The sequence below is a fragment of the Cotesia typhae genome, unplaced genomic scaffold (assembly GCF_013202065.1).
Source record: "Cotesia typhae breed Kobodo isofemale line unplaced genomic scaffold, CoteBio_Ctyphae contig_4, whole genome shotgun sequence".
Taxonomy (NCBI): Eukaryota; Metazoa; Arthropoda; class Insecta; order Hymenoptera; family Braconidae; genus Cotesia; species Cotesia typhae.
In genome coordinates, this window is record NW_027423748.1 from 7,882,048 (window position 1) to 7,905,976 (window position 23,929).

Genomic DNA, 23,929 nt, shown 5'->3' on the forward strand with positions numbered 1-23,929 from the left:
TTCACTTGATAAGTATTGTGTATTAACACTGATAAATTAATAATAAAAAAAAAAAAAAAAAAACGTATTATTAAAAGTAATAATAATGATTATATTAAAACTTACATAATATAAAATTTAAATATTACGTGCTGTCTATCCCATAAATAATCTATTTTTGTTGTAATGTCGGTTTTGTTCACGAGATGAATGATGATTCAATGCGTATATTACATATTTATACAGGTAATTATAATACGTGCGGCAGTTTAAATAATACATTATACATAAACTCTTATTTATCAAATCCACGATATTATCTTTAGTTGTTTATTTTAAATTCAATTGTTTATTTTCACTTGTCCATTTTATTTTTATTTTTACTTGTAAACTTTTTTATTTTTAAAGTAACTTAGCGTCTTCTTTAACTTTCCATTGCATGAGTTCCATACAAGCTATCGCGTCTTCACTGGAGTCATGACCCCCGACTGTAAAAGGATATTAATAAATAATTAAATAATTATCAAATTTAGTTTTCATTAAAAATTATATTTAATATATCTTTTTCTCTGAATAACTTACCGTCATTTTGGATTATTTTACGAAGATACTCAGAGCACAAGTTCTTTAGAGCACGTTTCTGAGGATAACCATTTTTGTGTGGAAATACGACACTGGTATCCACAACAGTATTGTGAATAAGTTTAAGAGCTTTAAAATCACTCTCTAAACTGTGGCCTATCAGTATTGTTTTCTCGGAAAACATTGATAGTAACGTAGCTTGTACGTCAAGAATTGTTGTAGTTACTCCTACCATATTTTCTTCCGTTATTCCAGAGAATCTAAACAAACAAAGTAATAATTTTAAAAATAAAATTTATCACTAATCTTTATATTAATACATAATAAAATTAAATAACTAGATAAACATTGATTAACTAATTAATTTAAGGGAATAATTAGCATTTAAAAATTAAAGCTTTAATTTATATAATAATAATTATTATTATTAAAGAAAAATAGATGTAAAAATAAAAATTAAAAGTTTGAATATGTTATTAAAGTCCAAATTATGTTTGAAGAATTCAATCAACGTACATCACTCAACCTCATTGCAAATTGCATATAAAAAAAATTAAAGTAATAATGTAATATAATGAATCAATATAATAGTGTGAAAAATGAAATATCAAACTCTTAGTAAAATATAAATAAACTAAGATATCAAATATTGTTTATGCTCTGTTACTATTTTCAACTCTGTATCAATTGAGCAACCCTGTTATTGAGCTGTTGGGTTTTAATAAAAGAAATAATAATAGTAATAACAACAATAAACTTGTCAGAATACCTGAAAAAAAATCAGGACTAAAATTACCTTGTATTATAATCAATGATACGATTATCAGGCTTAACAAGTGTTTCGTATATAGTTTTACAGTCATCGTTAATAACGGTTACTCGCGTCAACTCTAGACCTTGTGTCGTGTAACACATTTCACAATCTAGTGCATAAACTCCCTGATTTTCATCTGGAATATCTAAAGAAAAATATTTAAAAATTATTAACATAAAAATAAAAAAAAGATTTTAATAAAAAAATTAAATTTTTACCTCTGGGTAAAGTTTGAACGTAACCGCGTAAATTTTCATAGTCAACTTTATCCCAGACGTGGTTTTGAGCATCAGCACAACCAGTTGCCGAACCATATTGTTGACAGCAACTGTATTTGCCCTCACCGCGGATAGTAAACTTACGTCCCCAATGATAAATACAATTTTGTTTTTGCACAGCAAACCCAAATTTATCTACCATGTAAGGCTTATTGCAGCGACTGCAATATCTTTCATTAGGCACTTTAGATACAATCGACTGATTGCGTGTATTTATTGTATAAATTTTAGCTCTTCCCTAGAACATAAACAAAAAAATAAAAAAACAATAATTTGTTATTTATAATTGATATTGATATTGATAGAGTAAATAAACAAGTTTATAATTTACCTTAGTCTTATCAGGATGAGGTCGTGGAAACCCATTGTCTCTAAGCTGTTGTTCATTCATAATCCACTTTTTAAGGACATTATAAAGCGCAGATCCTTTAAAATCAGTAATTACTTTTTTGGATTTAACAACACTCCACGACCCTTTACTTTTACCAGCAAGTACGGCATCATGCGAAACAGTTCCACTGCCCGATGGCATCGAATCATCGTCGCCAGCACACGTATTTTGTTCTACTTCCTTTCTCAACCTGTGCGCAGCTACCATACAAGAACTTTTGTAAACCGTTAAGGCTTTACAACGATTGTGACAGTTGAGCTCCTCACGTAATGCACGTTGTACTGCGTCCTCACCACTCGTATATATTTGTATACAAATATCATGCATAAGATTCACGTAATACTGACGAATATTAAGGGGAAATTTCTGGGTCGTCACTTGCAGCGGCTCTGAACGAATCAGTTGAGGCACCTATAAATTTAAAAATGTTTTCAATATTATGAAATAATATTTTATGCTGATTTAAATAAATCAATTAAAAACAATATTAAAAAAATTTCATTACAGCTATTAAATTTTGTAATAAATTTATATTTATATATTTATTGTGTAATATACTTACTGTCTGTGGAATATGAGCGACACGTGTGCCTTTTCGAGTCTGAGCTACTGTTTTAGGTTCCGCAGGTACTTTAGCTACAGATTCTAGCACTTTTTTCTTAGCTTGCTCCAAAGATTTTGCGTAAGGTACTGGCGCTATTCTTACACGACCTGTAAGTTATTATTAACATAATTATTATTGTTAATCAATACTCGATACTTAAATAACAATAAGAATTTATTATTAAACAAACATGTTACCAGTGCCATTAACATGTGGCTTTTCTACCACAGAACTGAAGACGTTCTTGTCACCTGTAACCTGAGGTTTAGTTTTGTCAGACGTAGCTTCACGGGTCAGTTTCCAGCGCTCATACATTCGTTGCTGAGGATTGGGCAATCGTTTTAATGGTTGACTTGGTAGGTGACTTCGGGCAACGGTACTTGCAGCCAGGGCATGAGCGACACGTTTTTTTCCAACATCCTCAGCTTCAACTTCAGTATCTGGTTTCGATTCACATTTACTTGTGACTCCTTTGGGATGATCACTTTCCTGATACTCCTAAAAATAGTAAATCACATTTTTAATAACAAAAATTTTAAATATCAATAAGCAAACAACTAAAGAAAAAACAGGAACCTTTGATTGAAAATATTTAAAGATCACTTAAGGACAATTTTTTTGGTAAATATTTTCAAGTGGAGTCACCATTTTATTTTTTATTTTTTTGAATGAAATTTCTATTTGATTTTATTGATATATTTTTATTGTTAATTGTTAAAAAAATTAATTAATCAAATGTATATATATTGTAAGGCCCTTAGGGAGCTTTGGCTTCAGGGTCTAAATTATTTAATAAATAAATAAAAAATATATTTTAAAAAAATGCACAATTATAATTACTTTATAATTATATTAACAAATTCTAAAATTTTTTACTTTAATTTATAAAAAACTAATTAAAAAATGTTTTACTTTATTTAATAAAAATTTTTCACCATTAATGTAATACTCTGTGTACTTTACGGCCCTTAGGGAATACTTGTTCTAGGATCGATTGAATTAACTAAATTAAATAAATAAAATAAAAATTACCTGAAAAATTTTAAGACATTCCTCCTCGACGTCATGATCAGAGTCGCTTGTTTCCATCAGCTCATCTTCATTAATAAAGCCAGCATACTCAAATTCACCGGTGCCAACATCGTTATCCGAATCAACATCCATTTTTTTATCAGCTTCATTTTTTTTGTGATTATCGGCGTCATTATTTTTACTATTGCTTTTACTGGACTTTTTATCTGCAGACTTGGAAGACTCGTGTTTATGTCTACTAGACTTATGATGCCTGTCATTCTCCTTCGAGCTCGAACTTTTTTCACGATCACGATGTGATCTTGACTTATCTTTGCTCCTGGAAGAACTTTTCTCCTTACTGTCCTTGGATTTGTCACTGCGCTTACTCGAGGATCTATGCCGGTCACTCGAATTCGAACTTTTTTTCTCATCTTTTTTATCATTTCTGTCCTTACTACTCTTACTACTACTAGTTTTACTACTACTGCTACTACGACTCTTACTTCTACTGCTACTTTTACTATGACTACTACGCTCTTTGCTTCTTTCATCATCTTTTTTATTAACAATTTTTTTTCCATCACAATCTTTATGTGATTCAACATCATTACCTCCATCATCATCATCATCATCATCATCATCATCATCCTTCTTATTACCATCTTTACTATTTAACTCGTCCAATTTATTTTTTAAATTATTTTCAATAACAACTGTTTTATCTTTACAAATAGTCTTAATCGATGATTTTTGTACTTCTTTGGTTGAATTATCTACTACCCTAGCACTAGCAGCGTCAGCGGCACCAAGATCCTCATTTTCGTCATCTGAAAACTTAGGCTCGACCGTATAGTAACTCTTTATAGGATTATAGTCTAGTTGATGAGCATTGGTACTAGAAGACACCAAAATTTCATCCAGCATATTAAACTCCGGTTCAAAGTCATCCATCGCGCAATCATCGAGCTGTTCCAATGACTTAAGAGGAGCTTTAACCATCTTAGGAACATATTCTTCCCTCCGCTTCTTCGGCTTCGGACAGTAAGCTTCTTTTTTGCTCTTAGAATTGACAACATACTCACTGGAACGATCATCATAGTTAAGCGTCGAAGAATCCCCTTTAGCTGTCGGTACATAACAATTCTCAGAAGATTTATTTTTATTACTATCATTAAGTGCATTTATTGTATTAATAGCCGTAGGTTTGTATGTTATCTCAGAGGGTTTTGTTTTTATAGAATCAGGCAGACAACTTAGCCAAGGTTTGACTCCATCGTCGGAGGTTTTTCTTTTAACAGCGACTTTACTTTCTCTGGTGGGCATATAAACCGGCACTGCTATATGACGTTTCTTCAATTCGGCTATTGGAGTAGGATTGTAAACACACGAAGGTTTTGATATCAGCTGCGGTACGCCAACGTGTTTTCCTATCGTCGACGACGTCAAAGTCGGCTTGAGACCCTCCACTACTTTTGAGACTATTGTCTCCGATACTTGCTCCTTGTTGGTGACATTCTGGTCTGCTAGAACTTTAGTCACCGCTTCAGTGACAAGCTGCTGGATTGTCTGAGAATCAGTCGCGGAAATAGTGCTACTTAATTGCAAAGCGGTTGTGCTAGAGTTTATTGTGACGGCGGTGGTGGAGGTGCTGGTGGCGGCTCCTCTTTTTTGATTCCTCTCTGACTGTGAATCCACTGACACGCTGGGTACCACTGATGCTGATACTGATGAGGCATCTTCTGACGTAAAATAAAATGATTAGTCGGGTGGGTTTTTTTTTTTTTTTTTTTTTTTTTTTTTTTTTTTTTTTTTTTTAATTAATATAGTAGCGATATTTGATATTACCTCGACGCAGGTGCTTAAAGTGACAATAGGGTCTATCACAAGAACCGTTGTCATAAAATGGACAAGTAATCGATTTAAAATAACCAGTCGATGGAAGCATTACTAATTCATCTTACTTGCATTACAATTACGCATCTCATTATTTTTTTTTGAAAGCGTTATTTGGTTGATTGTTGTTGTTGTTGTTGTTGTTGTTGTTGTTGTTGTTGTTGTTGTTGTTGTTGTTGTTGTTGTTGTTGTTGTTGAGAGGCTACTTTGTTGAGAGTAGATAGACTATTTATTTAGTACTAAAAAAATTTTATAATTAGTATGTGTAAAAAATTAAAACTTTAGGTTACACTCAGTACTCAACGTTGATTTTATGGTACAAATGTATGCATGTATTTAGACTGATGAGTTAGGTATTATGTGCGGGTTCAATGAGAAAATGCATCAAGACTGGGTTGGATATGAAGAAATTTTACTTATCTTTTCTTTTAAGTCTTGTGTTCATGAAATATTTTTTTTTCTGTCATTTTATTTACAATCGAATTAAATAATCGATAGTCGAATTTTTTTAAGTTTTAAATATAAATAAGGTATAAAGTTAGAAAATTTTAAGAATATTCATTTTTAGACAAAAAAAATAAATTATACTGAAGTTAGCGATGAGCTGTCAATTAAAAAAATTTTTTTAACTCATCAATCACAATAAAAAAATGCTTCTAAAAATTTTTATTAATTTTCACATGTGAAACTTTTTAATTAAATTTTTTTATAATAATTAATTTGCTATAAAATTCTAAAAATATTTTTAATATCTGTCAACTTCAGTGTCATAAAAATAATTACTATTTTTAATAAAGTTTTTGCTTGTAATTTATAAATTATACATGCGTCTAAAAAATGAAAATTTTAATAAAACTTAAAGTATCAGATATTTGATAATTTTTAGAATTTTTTAAAGAAATTTAAAGAAAAATTATTTTTGTTTATGTTCTAATTTCTGTGTTGTAATTCTACGAAGTTGAAATATTTGTTAATAATGATTTTTCAAAATCATAAAAATAAAAATTTATAACATTAAAGCTAACTTGACAATTTTTTATTTTATTTAACAAACAAATTTATTTTAAAAAAATTATATTTTTTATTTTTTTTTAATTTCTAGATGTCTAATTTTTTTTCTTGTTTTTTTTTTTTTTTTTTTTTTTTTTGCCATAATTCATTTGTTATAAAATTTTAAAAATGATTAAATATGTGCTGCATTAATTTTTATGTATTATTTCAAATAAATTAATATTTATGAAATTTGAATTTTCGCGGTCTTTGTGTCTAGTGTTTTTACTAGAGAATTTATCTGTCAATTTACAACCGAAAAAGTCTCTAGACCTGTGCGCAGCGGTTCTCCATGGTCGAACGACACTTTGAGATTTTGCAAATAAGAAATGAGAACACAAATCCATTTTTGCGTTGTAGTTGGTGGCCGAAAACCGAAAGTAAGGAAGACGGGAGGTTCATCGGCGCGTCTGAACAATTAATTATTTAGACAATATGTGAAATTGAAACAAACAACCGTTTTTATTTGTAAACGGTCTCAACTGATTTGTCGGTGGTTTTCGATAATCATCACAGAGGTGCAGCCTGTGATTTAAACATTATCAATTAATTCTATAATAAACTAGTCTCATTGTTTTCGATACGTCGTAGCTGTGTGCCTCCCGTCTTCTATTAAATTTATCGATAAAATTTATATTTACAACACAACAACAGTGTCTTTACTCCGCGATTGCAATTACAAAAATTTTAAACGTCATCATTTTTACCGACACCATTTGTTTATTGTTTTTAATAACAATAAATAAGGCATTGTAAAATGGCAATACTACCACCTGATCCAATTTACGTTTTACGTGGGGACATGGGTCCTGTTTACTGTCTTGATTTTAGAATTTCTCCCTACGTTGAGCACCTTTACGCTGGCGCTGAAAGTGGAAATATTCATATTTGGGACCTTCAAGTAATTATTTATTTATTTCTTCAGTACAATTACTATTATAATTAATAATACTGAAATCATAATTTAATTTTTTACAAATGAAATTTTTTTTTTATTTTTTGTAATAACTTTTTCAATCAAAAAAATTATAAAAATTTTTATATGCCGGCTAACTTAATTTTATACTGAAATTAGCTGACATCTGAGAATTTTTTAAAAATTAACTTAGATGACATTAAAGTTAGCTGTCACTATTATAATTGTTTTAGTTTTTTTATTAAATAAATTTGCTCCGAAAAATTGCATTTTTTAATTTTTTAATTATCTAGATGTCAATATTTGTTCTTATTTTTTTTGCCATAATTTATTTGTTAAAAAAATTTTTTAATTTAATTATTATCTGCTAAATTGATTCTCATTTAACTTAGTAGATAGTTGATAATTTTAAGAATTTTTTTAACAAATAAATTATGGCAAAAAAAATGTATAAAAAAAATTGACATTTAGAAATTTAAAAAAACTACAAATGCATTTTTTTTAAAATAATTTTTTGGAGCAAATTTATTTGTTAAAAAAAATTAAAAAATTGTCAAGTGACAGCTAACTTTAATGTCATTTAATGTAGCACATATTTAATAATTTACAAAATTTTAAACAAATAAATTATAGCCAAAAAAAAAATTGACATCTAGAAATTTAAAAAAATAAAAAATGCAATTTTTTAAAAATAATTTTTTAGAACAAAACTTTTTGTTAAATAAAATTAAAAAATTTCAGTATTATTTATAATTATAGGTAGATAATTAAAATTACAATTTTTAAATTTAATTGTTACCGATATCAAAATTATTTTTTCAGCGACATCGAGAAATTTGTAAATTGAATGCTATTAAAAAACAGTGTCTAGCTTTACATACACTGGATGATGAGTATTTGATTATTCAAAGAAAAGACGGTTGTGTTGACATTTGGAATGCTGATGGATCTAATTGGATACTTGATAAGACTATTGATACCGATTACTGCGGATTTTCTAGGTTTATTATTTATTTACATAATTTTTATTAATTAAGTTCTCACTGTTTAAAAAAAAAAAGCCTGTTTAATAATATAGATTAAATATTTTTCAGATACCAGATTTTGACTGATGATATAATTCTTCTTCCCCTACCAAACTCGCAGGTCGGAGCCTTGTCTTTGACTACTCAAGAATTTGTTTATAAATTGGATCCAATGGTATCTAAAGTACCTAAACCTCTTGGTGAAGTTATGGCGATTAAAAATTGCTCACTTGAAAACAATATTATACTTATTGCGTACGAAAGTGGTGACATTGCAGCGTGGAACATCAAAGACCGCGTTATTGTCAGTTGGTTAAATACTGACTCTTGCCCGATGACTATTAATTTTGATAACTATTGGATGCGAGGTATTATCGGTAACCCAACAGACAAATTAGAGGTAATAGTTATTATTTTTTTATAATTATCAATGTTAACTTAAAAATAATTTTTAAACCGACAGGTTTTTGATCTGAACAAAAGCAACCAGCTGGTCCATAAAACATCGATAACTCTTAAAAACAGCGGAACATCTGTAATTGCATCTCGATCAGACTCGAAAGTTTTTGCTGCTGGCGGTTGGGACGGACGAGTCCGCATATTTTCGTGGAAAACGCTTCGGCCCCTTGCTGTCCTTAATCAACATAGATCTAATATTTTTGATATTATTTATTCAAAGGAAAAAGTCCAAGCGTTTAACAATAAGAATCTAATGGCTGCAGCTGGCAAAGACGGTACAGTCTCACTCTGGGATCTCTATAATCAATAAAATTGTCGACTAAAATCTACAATCAGTCTCAACTTGCGTTTTATAAAATTATTTAACACAAAATCATTAATTAACTGATTTGTGTTAATAATGTTTTGTATAAATATTTATTTAAACTCAGCCTAATCGTTCGAGATTAGTTTGTAATATTAAAAAAAAAAAAATTAACAACTGGACATTCTTGATAATTTATTATTTAATCAAGTACCTGGCACATGAACGATGTAAGTAATTATTGACTAATAAAATATTTTCTTTTAAATTACCAAAAATACAATTGACACTTATTAATTTTTTTTCGTCAAGAATATTATATCAATACAGGTGACTACACAAAAAAAAAGTGTAAAAAGGGGTAAAACCAATAACTTCCCGATTTTTGAAAATTTTGAATTCTCTTAGCGGGAAGTTAAAAAAATTATTTATGATAATTTGAATTAAGAAAAAATTACTTCCACCAAGAATAGAATTTCAAGAAAAAATTTTTACTTCGATCAAAAAATTTTTCTTTCTGTGTAACAAATAATGACAACGGTATAATAATTTCCAAATAATCACTAGTTTTTACTGATTATTTATAATTAAAATTATTCTTTTTCACATCAAAACATCTACAATAGTTAAACATAAAATTATTAAACATAACTAATTTTTACAGAGCATCACGTATATTTATTTCCATGCACTAGATAAAAATAAAAAAACAAACAACTTGTGCTTAAATTGAAAACAGCACGAGTAACATTAAAAAAAGATAAGTCTATAAATAACAAATAATAATTTAAACGTGTACAAATTTATTCCGTCGTTTGAGCCTGATGACCTGATCAGACCCAGATGTAAGACGTCTCCGTTTTCTGAGAGGCCTGGGGCTGTTGTTTCTCGCCTGGGTTTTATTTCCGACTGCGAAGAAGCTCGCACCCGTGGAAGTCGTGGACAACACCGGCGATGACGAGGTAGATGAATCCGACAGATTAATAAGTTTTTCACTGGACGAATTTGCTAAACACGGACTTTTGGCCTGGATCGGCTGGCTTCTTCGTGAAAGGTCTTGAGGAACTGTAGTTTCACCATTACTACACAAATTTGTTTTTTCAGATTTTTTAGTTTCAGAATTTGAGTTGAAAAATTTAGCAAATAGCGGAATGGGGATTGGAATTGGCAGAGGTATCGGTATGGGAATCGGATAAGGAACCAGAACAGTCACCGGCGGTAACAGTCCCGCAGGATTATTCAAAACCTTGGAGGCTCCCGAATGCAATGGAGACGGAGGAGATCCAACTTGCGGCGGCGGTGAAGAATTGTCTGGGTAATTTTTTCTGATAAATTGCAGAGGTATTGGGTGGGAAGGAGGATTGGGGAAACCTTTCTCTGGAAATGTCATCGGATAGTGAGTATAATTGTGATGATGAGCTTTTGGAAGCCACATAGATTTCCCGGAGACTCTGCGTGATCGATAGCTCGGCTGACTGTGACGTTTAACCGTAGTATCTCTTACCAACAACTTTCTTACGTCTTTTATGAAAATAGTTCCTTCGCGCGAGCAATTCGTGGGTGGCGACTCTTTACAACTTTCAGGCGAGGAACTCGTTGACCTTCTGCAAACTTTTATCGCTGCGCTGTTGTTGATATTCAATAAACTACCCGGCGTAATTGAAACGTGAGATGACTCTGTACTTGATAATGATTTAGATGACGCAGTGATACGTTCCTGTGATCTGCGATTCTCCTCTTCTTTCAGTGATTCTTTAATAGCTTTTTCAATGTTTTCATCCTCATCGTCGTCGAAGTACTGTACATTTTGTTTACTATTACTATTATTATTATTATTATTATTATTATTATTATTATTATTTATGCTATTGTCAGACTGCAAGCAGTCATTGGTAATTTTCTTGGATAGATCCCGAGATTCGTCGTCTGGTCTGTCGGAACTTGGCCAGTCGCTCGGCTCATCGTCGACGATCAGTGCTTCCTCGTCGGGACTAGGTGGAGCGGATCTGCAGTCTCTCAGCCACAGTTCCGGTGTTATCAATCCACCACTACTGGGGCTGGTTGGTGATACGCTTGCTATTCCGTGCAACGCCAAGTGGGCCTGGGTTTCGCGGCAGAATATATTCATTTTATACTGGTTTAAACACTTATCACTGCAGAATTGAAGTTGACTTTCGCCATCCTGCAAGATTCAAATTTATTATTTTTTTTTATGCTGATTTATTATTTGGTATGAAAATTTTGTAATTATCTGTACTTTCTTAAATATTGACATTTTTAAAGATATAAGCTCATCTCGATGTTACGCTCATCAAGAGCTTTCATTTGAGTACCCACATGCATTTTTATATATTTTTCATATATACATATATATATTATATATAAATATATGAAAAATTGATGTGGGTACTCAAATGAAAAGTCTTGTTGAGTGTAACATCGGGATGAGTTTATATCTTTAAAAATGTCAATAGTTCACAAGATACAAAGTCATTTCTTAATAATGTATCTAGAGATAGAGCAACCTAAGTACTTATCATTATAAATTGACTATTGGTACGAATGATATGAAACCTTGAAAAAGCACAACTCCAGATCAATACTTTTCCGACGATTTTCAATCAAAAATAAAAATTTTTCAAACCAAAAAATCTTCATGAAATTTCAATTTTTTTTTTTTTTTTTTTTTTTTTTTTTATTTTCAAGTTTAAAATTTTTTATGACTTAAAATAGGTGGAACTCTACTTATATATAATTACCGACAATTTTTATAAAAAAGAACTCGATAGTGATAATTTATTAGATCCCTTTTTAAATTTTTAGACCAAAATTGAAAAATTTTTATCAATTGAAAAAAAATTTTAAACTTTCAACTTTTCAATAAAATAAAATAATAAAAAAAAAAAAAAAAAAACATTTATTATCTTCGATTATTTTAAGAAGAATAATCGAGTGCTTACATGAAAATCCACATAGCTAACGGAATGTCTAACATGCCGGCACCAATCGCAAGTTCTCGCCCGTTTGAAAGCTGCCCGTCTACCAGCAGCAAAGCAAGCCTCACTACAGAAGCTATTGGAATTGGTCAACCCGGGGTTGCTGGTGCCTTCACAAGCACTTACTGGTTCCCAGGTTCCACCAGTCCTTCCACACCACGAACATGATGTCGAGCGTTCTGGAACATCAATTAATCAATCAATCAAATCAATCAATGAATCAATCAATCAATCAATCAATCAATGATAAATTGATAAAATGAAAAAATAATCGAGTGAATCATTACATTAAAATATAAATATATATAATAGAATATGGGGAAGATTTGGCATGATGAAATTCAAGTGCATGCGCGATCTTGTTTCGCGTCATATCGCATTACTTAACGAGTCACGTCGCAACACGAACCCATACCCGACCCTCTCTCTCAGCTGTTATACACTCATATATTTTGAGTTTGTTAGTTCAATAGTACCGCATTTCATGTGAATAATACGATTCCACTCATGAAATAACGATATATATTTATACATTTATAAATGATATTTAATACTATTCAAAGTATTAAAAATTAAAAACAAAAATCAAATTTAAACCAAAAACAAATTTTACACTCGACGATATCCAGTTACATGATTATTCTATACTCTTCTGTAAATAATTACAGGTATTCTTGTCTCCTGTGTCCTCCTAGTCATCGTCAACTAGATGAGAGTTCAGTAGAAATGATACGTTATCGTCTCTACTCCTTTTGCTTATCCGAACCATTTTCCAGTACACCAAAGACCTGGAGCTTCTAGAATTTCAAGCACTGCCAGCTCTAGAACTAGATAGAACATCTTCTGTTGATTTATCTTCTATCATCTATCTATCGTATCCAGTACAAAATATATAGTTATATAGATATATAGTGTATCGTACCAGTATATATCGGTACCTGGAGCATAAGTTGATAGAAAACAAAGCTGGACTCAAATTTACCAACTCTGGCTCCGATTCCCGACATTTCATTTCATTTAATTATTACTCTCTCATATTCTATAAACTAATGTATATACTAACTGCAATTGATTACTTTTAAAACTCATTTTCAGAAAAAAAAAAAAAAATAAAATAAAATAATATTTTTTAACTTTGTCTAATTAAGATAAAAAGTGTAAGTATTACTCTCTCTAGAAATAAATCTTTGTAATTTTTTTTTTTATTAAAACAGTAAGCCTGAAAAATTAGTAATTTTAAAATAAATTTAGTTATTTTTTATTCATTTAAAAAGTCAAGAGATTTTAATTCACAGCAAAATTAGTAAAAAATTAAATTTATTTATTTGTCGAATTTAACTTTCTAATTAGAGAAAAATTTTCTTACTCAAAATGTGAACATTTTCATTAGTTGAAAAAATTACTAACGACTAATTACTAGTGGAATACTTTGGATATTTTAAAAAAGTAACAACTAATCTGAGAGAAAAAATTTCTTTTGAAAAAAATGGGCATCGTTATAACAAGAAATTAATTTCTTGAAAATTTTCAATAATTTTGTTTCATAGCTCAATAAACCAAAATCTTTCTCTCAATTACTTTATTTAAAAAAAAAAAAAATTTTTTTTGATTTGGAAAAAAACAATTTTGAATAGAAAACTTACGAATGTTCATCCAAAAATTTTTTTTTCCAAATCTAGAAAACTTTTTTTTAACAAGAAGTTACTATAAAAAAAATTTTTATTTCTTCAGCTAAAAAATAAAATTTTCAACAAATTGATTTAGTAAATATTTAAAAGTGAAACCATTTTAATTTTCATTTTTTTGAACAAAATTTCTATTTAATTTTATTGATTTATTTTTTTGTGAAAAAAAAAAAAAAAAAAAAAAAAAATTGATAAAAAAAAAAAAAAAAAAGAGATTATCACAATTTTAACAAATTTTCAAAAAATTTATTAATTAAAAAAAAAATTGCGATATTCAACTTTTTTTTTTTTAAATTGTTCGTTTTTTTAGATCCAATTTTATCCAATAACATGAGATCCAAAATTTTTTCCAACTTTTGAAAACAAAAAAGCTATCGAAATTTTTATTTTTTACTTTCACGACATTTTTTATCATAAATGCGCCGTAAAAACAAGCAGATTAAAAAAAAAAAACAATTGAAAATGTTAATTTTTCTTCTCTCAGTGTATCAATTAATGATTTTTCACAAATTCAGTTTTATAGAGAGTTATTTTTGTCATTTCCCGCCTTTAACGTAAACGCCATTTAACTTGATAATTTAATTTCGATTTTTTTATGATCATTCAAGTGTTTTAGCGCAAAAGTCTTGCTATTTTCAAACCGAATGAATAATTTAAAAAAAAAAATTCATCTAAAATATCAGTCATATGTAACATAAAATTATCAATAGAAGTAAACGGGAGTTAATTTGGATTGATACACATGATAATTTAAAAAGCTTAGGAAAATATACAAATTATCGGGTACTGTTACGCTGGCTAAGCTCTTGAAGCATAGCATTGCTTCTTTGAATTACTACTCAGAATACACATAACACACGTCTGGTGTACTGATGCTGACAGTACCAGAACAGTTACGGAACTCTAAAAATAATTTTTGTACTCACGTTCTTCGATTACATATTTCAGTTATATTAGTAACCAATAGATTTTTTTACAGTACATTTACTTCAATTTTTAAACTAAACTTGATTTTACAAAAATAATTTAAATATTATAATCTAGCCGCTAAAATTTGTCCGTTTAAATAAAAAAATTGTTTCGTGTTTTAAATCGTAAGAGTTATAATAAATATTCATTCAGATTACAGCCAACCTGGGTATTTAAATTCTTAGCTCAGAAAACGGTATCAAATTACCTGAATGCTATTTCTGATGTATCAAGGTATTTATTTATGTATCAAGATATGCTTATTTATTTTTTGATTTTTAATTAAATGATTAATTTGGAAAAATTATTTTTTATTAGCCTTCAGAATAATTTAATATATTTAATTATAGAAAAGAAAAATAATAGAACTCTGAAAAAAAATTTTATTTATAAAGTAATTGAATGTTTTTTTTAATTAAATTAATTTTGTTAAAAAAAAAAAATTTCTGAAACTAATTTAAACTAATTTTTTAAGATTTTTTTAAGTTTTTTTAAGCGTAGATAAATTTAAGAGTGATGAAACAATTATAAATTTAAAGTAAGGGTCATGTTTGAACTATAATAATAAAAGGATTGAGATAAAGTATAAAGTTGTTATACAAGACAGTGTAATTAATCACCCATAACTTGACATACAAAGTTTGCCTAAAGTAACGTAGTAATATAAACTATATAACTATAGTTATAGCGGACAAAGAGTGTAGTGTGTTGTGGTCCTTGAAAGTTAGATATTTAACGCAAAAGCTCGTTCGTTAAGCAAGATACCGGGATATTAATTGAGCACTTGCCAGGTTTCACACTTTAGTAGTGTACGATGTTATAAACACCTAACCGACGAAGAGCAAGGATGACGAGCTTACGCCCCTTACCTTGCGATGTGTTATTATCTAACTTACTAGCTTCTTAAGACTAGACTACTATGTCTACTTGCCTAACAACTTTCATGTAATCTGATTACGATAATTATTGCTATTACTCAGAAGCTCGTTCATTTTTTAAGCTAAATTTTTAGTATTTTATTCAACGATGTAGATGAAATTTATTTATTATTTATTATTGCCAGTAATAGGGTCGCTTGCATAAAAATACATTTGTAGCATAAACGGAGGCTTGATGTAAGATAAAATTAAAATAACTGATACAAAAAAAAAAACAAAAAATAAAATAAAAAAGAAATATTTTTGTAACAAGAAATCATTTTGTTGTAAAATTTCAACAATTTTATTTTTTAACTGAAGAAATAAAAGTTTTTTTCACAGGAATTTTCTTGTTGAGAAAAAGTTTTCTAGATTTTGGGAAAAATAATTTTGGATGAAAATTCACAATTTGTCTATCTAAAATTTTTTTTTTTTCAAAATTAAAAAAAAATTTTTTTTTAACAAAAAAATTATTGTGAGAAAGATTTTGATTTTTCCCGCTAAAAAATCCAATTGTTCAAAATTTTAACAAAATAATTTCTTGTTACAATTTTTTTTTTTTTTTTTTTTTCAAAATACATTTTTTTCTCAGTGCGTCTTTTAATTATTTATTACGAAGTTACATTACAAAGGTAGAATTTAATTTTTTTTTTTTTTTTTTTTTTTTTTTTTAAGTTCATTTGTATTTCGAGTCGGTTTAAATTGCCTGTAGTCATATCGCCGATTTTAACTGTTAAGAGTGGTACGTTGAAGTCTTTTTGAGTTGTAAAAATCTTTAGAATTAAATTACAATAGTTTGATTAAACTAAATTAGATTAAAAGAAATTAAATAGATGATCTTAGTGTAGCACTATCAAAATTTTTAAGGATGATAATTTGAAAATACCACAAAAAAATGTCTTACTTTATTCGTTAAAATGTAAGAAAACAATACAACTGATAATTCAGCGGTCCTGAGTTCGATTCCCGGTGGCGGTAAAATTAAAAAATCCTCGAAATGTTTTTATATTTACTAAAAGCATTAAAAAAAATTTTTAAACTTAATTTAAATTATTAAAATCAGACAAAAAAATTAAAAAGGTCTTAAAAACATAGAAAAAAAATCTTAAGATTTAAAATATGATTGGCTCAAAAAAAAATTTTTGAAATAAATAAATAATTAACGCAACGATCTTAAGTTTAATATTATATATTTAAATTAGCTAAATATTTTAAATGTTAAAAATAAAATTGTTACTAAATCATAAATTATTGATAATATAATTGTTAGTGATTGTGAAAAATGATAAATAAATAAATAAATAATTACCAGGAGTATCCGAAGCAGAGTCACTATTTTCAACGATTTTGGGGCTTGTTCCAGCGCTAGCTCCTTGATTATCTTTGGAATTAGTACAAGTTTTATCAACCGGCGACCGTGACATTCGCGACTGGGGTGACTGTGATGACCTCTTTTGTAAATTAATAGACGAACTACTTGATCCTTTGTCATCAGTATAATTACTCGGTCTGTGATTATCCAACGGTGATTGCCGGGATATTGATTGATAAATTCCCCGCGGTCTTGAAGCGAAATGATCTAAATTAAGACCACGTGTGCATCTGCTGTCTACTTTGCCGTATCCGTACCAGCCCAATAATTCGCTCATTGCCTTAGCAGCATAATCCTGTAGCAAATTAATAATTTACAATAAAAATAAATATTATTCATTTATTTTACATTTGTACTTGTGTTTATATTCAGCTGCATATTAATTATTTTTATTTTACATATCGGATTGTTTGCTCCACCTTAATGGAATATACACTGCCGTGATCCGTATACATACGTGGATAATATTTCCGCGGAACAAGCAGCGAGAGCGAGAGGGATTCAAATATGAAACAGATACAGGTATCATCAGGAATATCCCGTATAACGTTCGGATCAATCAATTAGTCGATGACGAGCGGTTTCGATTACAGCGCGTGCAACGGGCCATTTTTACTCATCGCATCCTTTCGTATCAGTCGGTTCTATCCGTATACCCCTGTATATTTTTTTTTTTTTTTTTTTATGTATTTACGTACTTTTTAGTAGATTTCATAAAAATCTAATCATTGTATTTGTTCTCATAGCGAAATTTTAAGGGAGAACACCACTGTGACGATCGAAAAAAAGAGGTGATTTTTGGGAATTTTTTTGACAGGGAAAATAAAAGAATTTGGGGATCGGATTTTTTGTATTTTATTAAAGGTACATTAAAGATTATTACCCTAAATTTTTATTAAAAAATATTTAATTATTACAAAGTTATTAACAATCTCGTAGAGCACTAGAAAAAATTTCCCTCTCCACAGTCGGTTCGATAACTCAAAAAAGGATCATCCGAAAATAAAAACCTAAATTGCTTTTTAATCAGTAAGGATATAGTTATCGTCGCACGAACGGAATTTAAAAAATTTTTATTGTAAAGATTTTTTTCGCCGGGTTAAAACAAAAAAAAAAACAGTAAAAATAATGAGAAAATTTTCAATCAGTCGCCATTTTTTTTTAAATGAAAATTTTAAAAATTCCGTACATGCGACGATAACTACATCCTTACTGATTAAAAAGCAAATTGGGTTATTAATTTCGGATGATCCATTTTTGAGTTATCGAACCGACTGTAGAGAGGGAAATTTTTTCTAGTGCTCTACGAGATTGTTAATAACTTTGTAATAATTAAATATTTTTTAATAAAAATTTAGGGTAATAATCTTTAATGTACCCTTTTTAAACTCAACATACTTCATCTATCGATATTTAAATCATTGATGTTTAAAAAATGAATTTATAAACATTGTTTTATTTTTTATGCAATTAATTTTAGATTTTTCATTAAAAAATTCAGTTCATTTATTTATTATTGTTATTAAAAATAAATGTAGCTGTTAATGAAATCTACTTCTATTTCGACTGCCAAATGGCGCTTTTTTATGTACAATTAAAAATGATTAATACGCGCCCATTGTACTTCATTTTTGTCGAATATATTTTCATAAATTCTCCAATACTGGTATTATTTACGTAATTACATAAATAACATTGTGTATGTTATTTAATAATAATACCTGTTGGAATATCATTAAATTATTTTATTTTAATTAAAAATGATCATTAAAATTAATCATAAAATTGTGTACCAGAATGTTCATTAAATTTATGGTAATTGCTTATTTATATTAAATTAATGATTTTTTTTTTTTTTTAATCATCACACATATTTTTTTTTTAATTCATCAATAATCATAGATTAAAAAAATATAAAAAAAAAAATTTTTTTTGTAATTTTTTATTTATTTATTAAATATATAAAAAATTATGCTAATAAGTGTTGATTAAAAAAAACTGAGCTTTTAAAATAATTCTTAGTATCTTTCTAATTTAACAATAATTTTTTTACAAGGCTGAGTAATAGTTTTTAGAACATTTTAATTACTTTCAAATAAATTAATGAATAATTATAACTACATACATAATTATATATTATTATTATTATTATTATTATACAACAGAATAAAGTGTCATATTACGCATATATGATGCACAGGAAATCCGAGATAACCGGCTGTCTATATCATAGTTTGTTATTCGAGATGAACTGGTAAAAAAATAATTATCTTTTTTTAAAATAAATTTCTCATAATGTATGTATAATCAAAAAATATTAAATACACTTTTGCTTACGTTAATAATATTTTAATTTATCAACTGTCAAAATAAGAGACGCAACAGTATATCGAGTTACGAAGATTTAATATCTGTCCCAGTACTTAACTCGTGTTCATTTGTACTTGTAATTTGTAACTGGATAATTACAGGCAGATTCATATATTAAAAAAATGGAACTTAGGTGGATCCTACAAGTATACATATGACCCGGTTGTTTCATATCATGCAATTTATTTCATGTATGTTTATACAGATTATAATACAATTGCGGGCGATGTTATAGTTTCCAAAGGATCATTTGCAAGATCTTGAATTACTGATTTACGCTGAAGGCGGGTTAGGTTACTCGGTATGATACACTTGACTTGTACTCGATTAACGTAAATAAATGTTTATTTTTATTTTTTGCACGCCTCAAAGCGACTGTGATTTACTCTCTTTTTAAATCTTTTGTATTATTGTATTATTATTCTTAATGCATTTGAATTTAAATCAATCTGGTTTTCTTTTGTTGTTTTTGCACAGAAAAAAAAATTTACTTGAATCAAAAGAAAAATTCTTGAATCAAGTAAAATTTACTTAGACCCTAAATAATTTCTTAGTTTAAGAATTTTTTTTTTACTCTTAAAAATTTTTTATTCTTAAAAATTATTTACTTGATTCAAGTAAATTTTTTTTTCTGTGTAATATTCAATAATTAATTTTTTATTGTAAAAGTTAAATTGTAATTTTTCTTTCTTATTATCACATGCTTGATAACACGCAAAAAATAAAAATGTAAAAATTACATTATAAATAAATAATAAGCGTCGCTTTGTATAAAAAACTATAAAAAATGCAGTTTAAAATAATATTTTTATAAATTCAAACTTTGAATATTAATTTTCAGAGCTTTTAAAGTAATATTTACATTTTAGAATGTAATTCTTACAAAATCTGTAATAATTACAATCTGAAACTTTAATTTTTCTAGTTTTTTTTATATAAAGCGCCACGTTACATTATTTAAATTGTCCTTAAAGGTCACCTTGAAATAAACGAAACTTTTATTAAAATCATAATAAAGTTTATTGCCGTAAACTAATTACTGGAAGACATTAAGCAAAAATAAATGTTAGTATGTAGATAAGTAGTATGTAGTATTGCCCGCGTTAACGAGCAATCGAACACGCTGCATTGCGGCTGATGGTGTACAGTGGTGATGCCACGAAAGTATACACGAGAAGTCCCATACACTGTAATTTCGAAAACTTTTCAAGCACGGAAAGCTTTTTGTACGGATATTTAGCATGCTCAAATTATTTCTTTTTGTTTCAACAAAACTAAGAAAAATTTTTTTACTTTTAAATTTCAAATTTAATTTCGATAAATTTTTTTTTAATTAAATCAAATAACAGTGTAAATTATATAAATATTGAATATTAAATATTAAATACGGTATTTAGAGGTTCAAAGGTAAGCGGCTATTCTCGTACGTTGGCAGGCGAGTTTATTTAAAACTTTGCGTCAGCACGTGTTTGGTCTATAAAAAAAAATTTTTTTTTAAATTTAAAAAAAAAAAAAACAGATTTTAAGCACAAAGCTCTGATGTATTAATTATTTCAATTATTAGTTTACTAATTGGTTACTTTTATCGTATTAAACATTGAAATTTTAGCTTTTTCAATTAATTAGCTATTCAGTCTAATACAATTTTTTATTTTTCTTAATAAACAATTTAGCCACAATTTATATCTAAATTTGTCATTATTTATTTATTTTATTTATTTGAGGAGCTTCGAGAATTATAAAGATTCCTAAATGAAAATCGAATTGTAGCTTCATAACCGATAGCACTTTATAGCAAAATTAAAAAAGTTCGATAAAAATATTTAGAATTGAAGATAACCAGTTTTTTTGTCTCGATTAATAAAAAATGAAAAGATACCCTTTTGAAAATCAGCTCCTTATTTATCAAAATTTTTAGACCCTGAAGCCTTAGCTCTCTAAGGGCTTTACATATAAATGAATACATCGTAATAATAGTAGTAATTAAACAGTAATGGAAATAATAATAAGACAGTATAGAAAAGCAAGAAAAGTAACGTTGTCTCAAAGCAAAGTCTATCTTAGTTACCATCTAATGACTTTAGCTAATAAACCAAAGAATAAAAAAAATATGAATTTGAATATATAGTAATTACAGTTATTCATCATCTTTATCTACAAAAAACTTATAAAATTTAGATCGAAGTTCATTGTAATCAATAATCGTGTCATTAAATATGGCATTATGGATAAATATATAAATTGTGGATAAATTGTAAGCTAGTATTTAGGATAAAATAAATTATTAAGTCTACCATCGATTTAAAAATATATTTAAAAAAAAAAATAATAATAATAATAATAATAATAATAATAATAATAATAAAAATTTTGAAATGAAATTAAATAAAAAATTTTTTACATCAATATTTTAACCTGCGATAAATCGTTGAAATTTTCTCTAATTTTTTTCTACACAGAAAAAAAAAAAATTTCTTGAACCAAGAAAATTATTAGGAAGACCGAAATTATTTTATAGCAAGAAGAAATTTTCTTGGCTTAAAAAAATTTAACTTCGTTGAAAAAATTTAAATTTAATTCAAAAAATTTTCAATCTTCTTTAAGATTTTCTTGATTTAAAAAAATTTACGCTTAACTCAAGACTTCCTTTCTTTCTGTGTATGTACAAATAGGTATCGTTTATTTTTCCTATAAATTAACATTATAGCCTTGAATGTAACTTGAGTTACCTAAAAATTAGCTCTCAAAGTTACATTAGACCCCATTAAAACTCTAATTATCGAAATAACTATCGAATAATCGATGCTAATTAGCGAGATAATTAAAAGTTGGAGAAAAACGTGTATTATGAGTTGGAAATATGTCATGCGGTACGAAAAAAATTGAGGCGATATAGACACATGAGTATAAGAAACCAAACACGCTCAGGTGAACATACAAGGTAAAAGGTATATAATGATGAGAGGCAAGCCGTTGGTGTTGCGTTTCAGCCTATTATGATTCCGAATAAATCAGGCGAAGGAGAAGTGTAATACGAGACTCTGCTTCTCTCTTCTCACATAGGTATACATATACACAGACATAGATATACTACCCCCTACAAACAATATATACATTTACATTCTCATATAAATGGACACATATTTACATATTTTGCATATGAATAGGAAACACACTTCTCAGATGCATTACGTCGTACTTTGCGCAAAATATATTTAAACAATAATTTTATAATTTAAAAATTCAAACTAATTATTAAATTAATCAATCAAATAAAATTTTTACCTTAATTTCATCTTCAGTTGGTTCTTTTTTAATTTTAATCGTCGAATCATTAAAATTATTATTATTTACTTTAATTTTATTTTTATCGATAGTATTTGCACTGGAAAATGAAAAAGGTGATTGTTTATTCATCACTCAAAGCACTTGCATTTGAAATATTTTGCACACTGTGCTAGAACTAGTGGTAAATAATAATAAATTAATTAATTGAAAATAAATAAAAAATACACTTGGAATATTTAAAATTCAAAATTTCTTAAAATAAGCGCGCACTTTTTGAATTTAAATCCGAATGACATATATATACATTTTAGTAAATATTTATTTAAAGATTTTTAATAAATAAAGTTTGTAAAATTATTAATAAATTCATTATTGCGAGAGGTGGGATGATTTTAAATTTGTATTTAACTGGTTAGTTGGTTGATTTAAACATGAGGAATCTGGGTAAAAATAACCACGCGTGAGAATTATATGTTAAGTCCTAACTTTATTTTAGAAGTATTTTATATGTATAAGTAAATGTATATGCATGTGTATTATATACATTTATAAATTCAAACCCAGGGGAGAGCACGCCGCCAAGTGTGTAGTTGCGTATATTAAGAAACGCGCGATACGATGCCGAGACCGATACGAGATATATGTTTTAACGCGTCGGCAGATTGTGACCGACTATTTGCCGCTTCACCCGCCGCTGTGTGACCAGGCGTCGCGACGCTACTAAGAGACCTCTCTACTGCGAAAGCTCACGATTTTTACCGAGTTGAGGGTTTATATTTATTGGGAGTTGAACATGTGAGCTTTCGTAGCCGCTTCATTTGATTTTTTAATATATTTCTTCTTTTAGTATGGAAAAATCTGAAAAAATTCAGTAAGAATAAGGTAAAAGACCCAGTTATTGACACTGGCTTAGTTGTTTGACACTTGCAATTTTATTCTAATTAAAAAAAAAATTAAATGTTCATTAAATATTCATTAATTTAAAAATTTTTTTTTTTTTTTTTTTTTTTTTTAATTAAAATA

At 28.1% G+C, this 23,929-nt stretch overlaps 3 protein-coding genes across 4 annotated transcripts; 1 reads left to right on the forward strand and 2 right to left on the reverse strand.

Annotated features, from left to right (window-relative positions):
• Nucleotides 1-67: 67 nt before the first annotated feature.
• Nucleotides 68-5,901, reverse strand: LOC141527493 (uncharacterized). 2 transcript variants are annotated; one of them, XM_074243018.1, is made up of 9 exons: nt 5,508-5,901; nt 3,681-5,398; nt 2,846-3,146; nt 2,607-2,755; nt 1,985-2,455; nt 1,594-1,891; nt 1,358-1,520; nt 562-821; nt 68-467 (listed from the first exon to the last, which is right to left on the reverse strand). In XM_074243018.1, the coding sequence occupies exons 1-9, from the start codon at nt 5,605-5,607 to the stop codon at nt 382-384; spliced, it is 3,546 nt and encodes a 1,181-aa protein (XP_074099119.1). In that variant the 5' UTR covers nt 5,608-5,901; the 3' UTR covers nt 68-381. The 2 variants fall into 2 exon arrangements, with proteins under 2 accessions (XP_074099119.1, XP_074099117.1); XM_074243016.1 differs by having other exon boundaries at nt 3,681-5,401.
• A 1,050-nt stretch (nt 5,902-6,951) lies between these two features.
• On the forward strand, nt 6,952-9,491 carry LOC141527497 (guanine nucleotide-binding protein subunit beta-like protein 1). The gene is made up of 4 exons (XM_074243027.1): nt 6,952-7,506; nt 8,344-8,522; nt 8,616-8,946; nt 9,010-9,491. The coding sequence occupies exons 1-4, from the start codon at nt 7,363-7,365 to the stop codon at nt 9,313-9,315; spliced, it is 960 nt and encodes a 319-aa protein (XP_074099128.1). The 5' UTR covers nt 6,952-7,362; the 3' UTR covers nt 9,316-9,491.
• On the reverse strand, nt 9,492-23,609 carry Sobp (Sine oculis-binding protein). The gene is made up of 4 exons (XM_074243019.1): nt 22,904-23,609; nt 17,186-17,543; nt 12,270-12,484; nt 9,492-11,491 (listed from the first exon to the last, which is right to left on the reverse strand). Exons 1-4 carry the CDS (start codon nt 23,033-23,035, stop codon nt 10,097-10,099), a joined length of 2,100 nt encoding a protein of 699 aa, XP_074099120.1. The 5' UTR covers nt 23,036-23,609; the 3' UTR covers nt 9,492-10,096.
• Between the last annotated feature and the right edge of the window lie 320 nt (nt 23,610-23,929).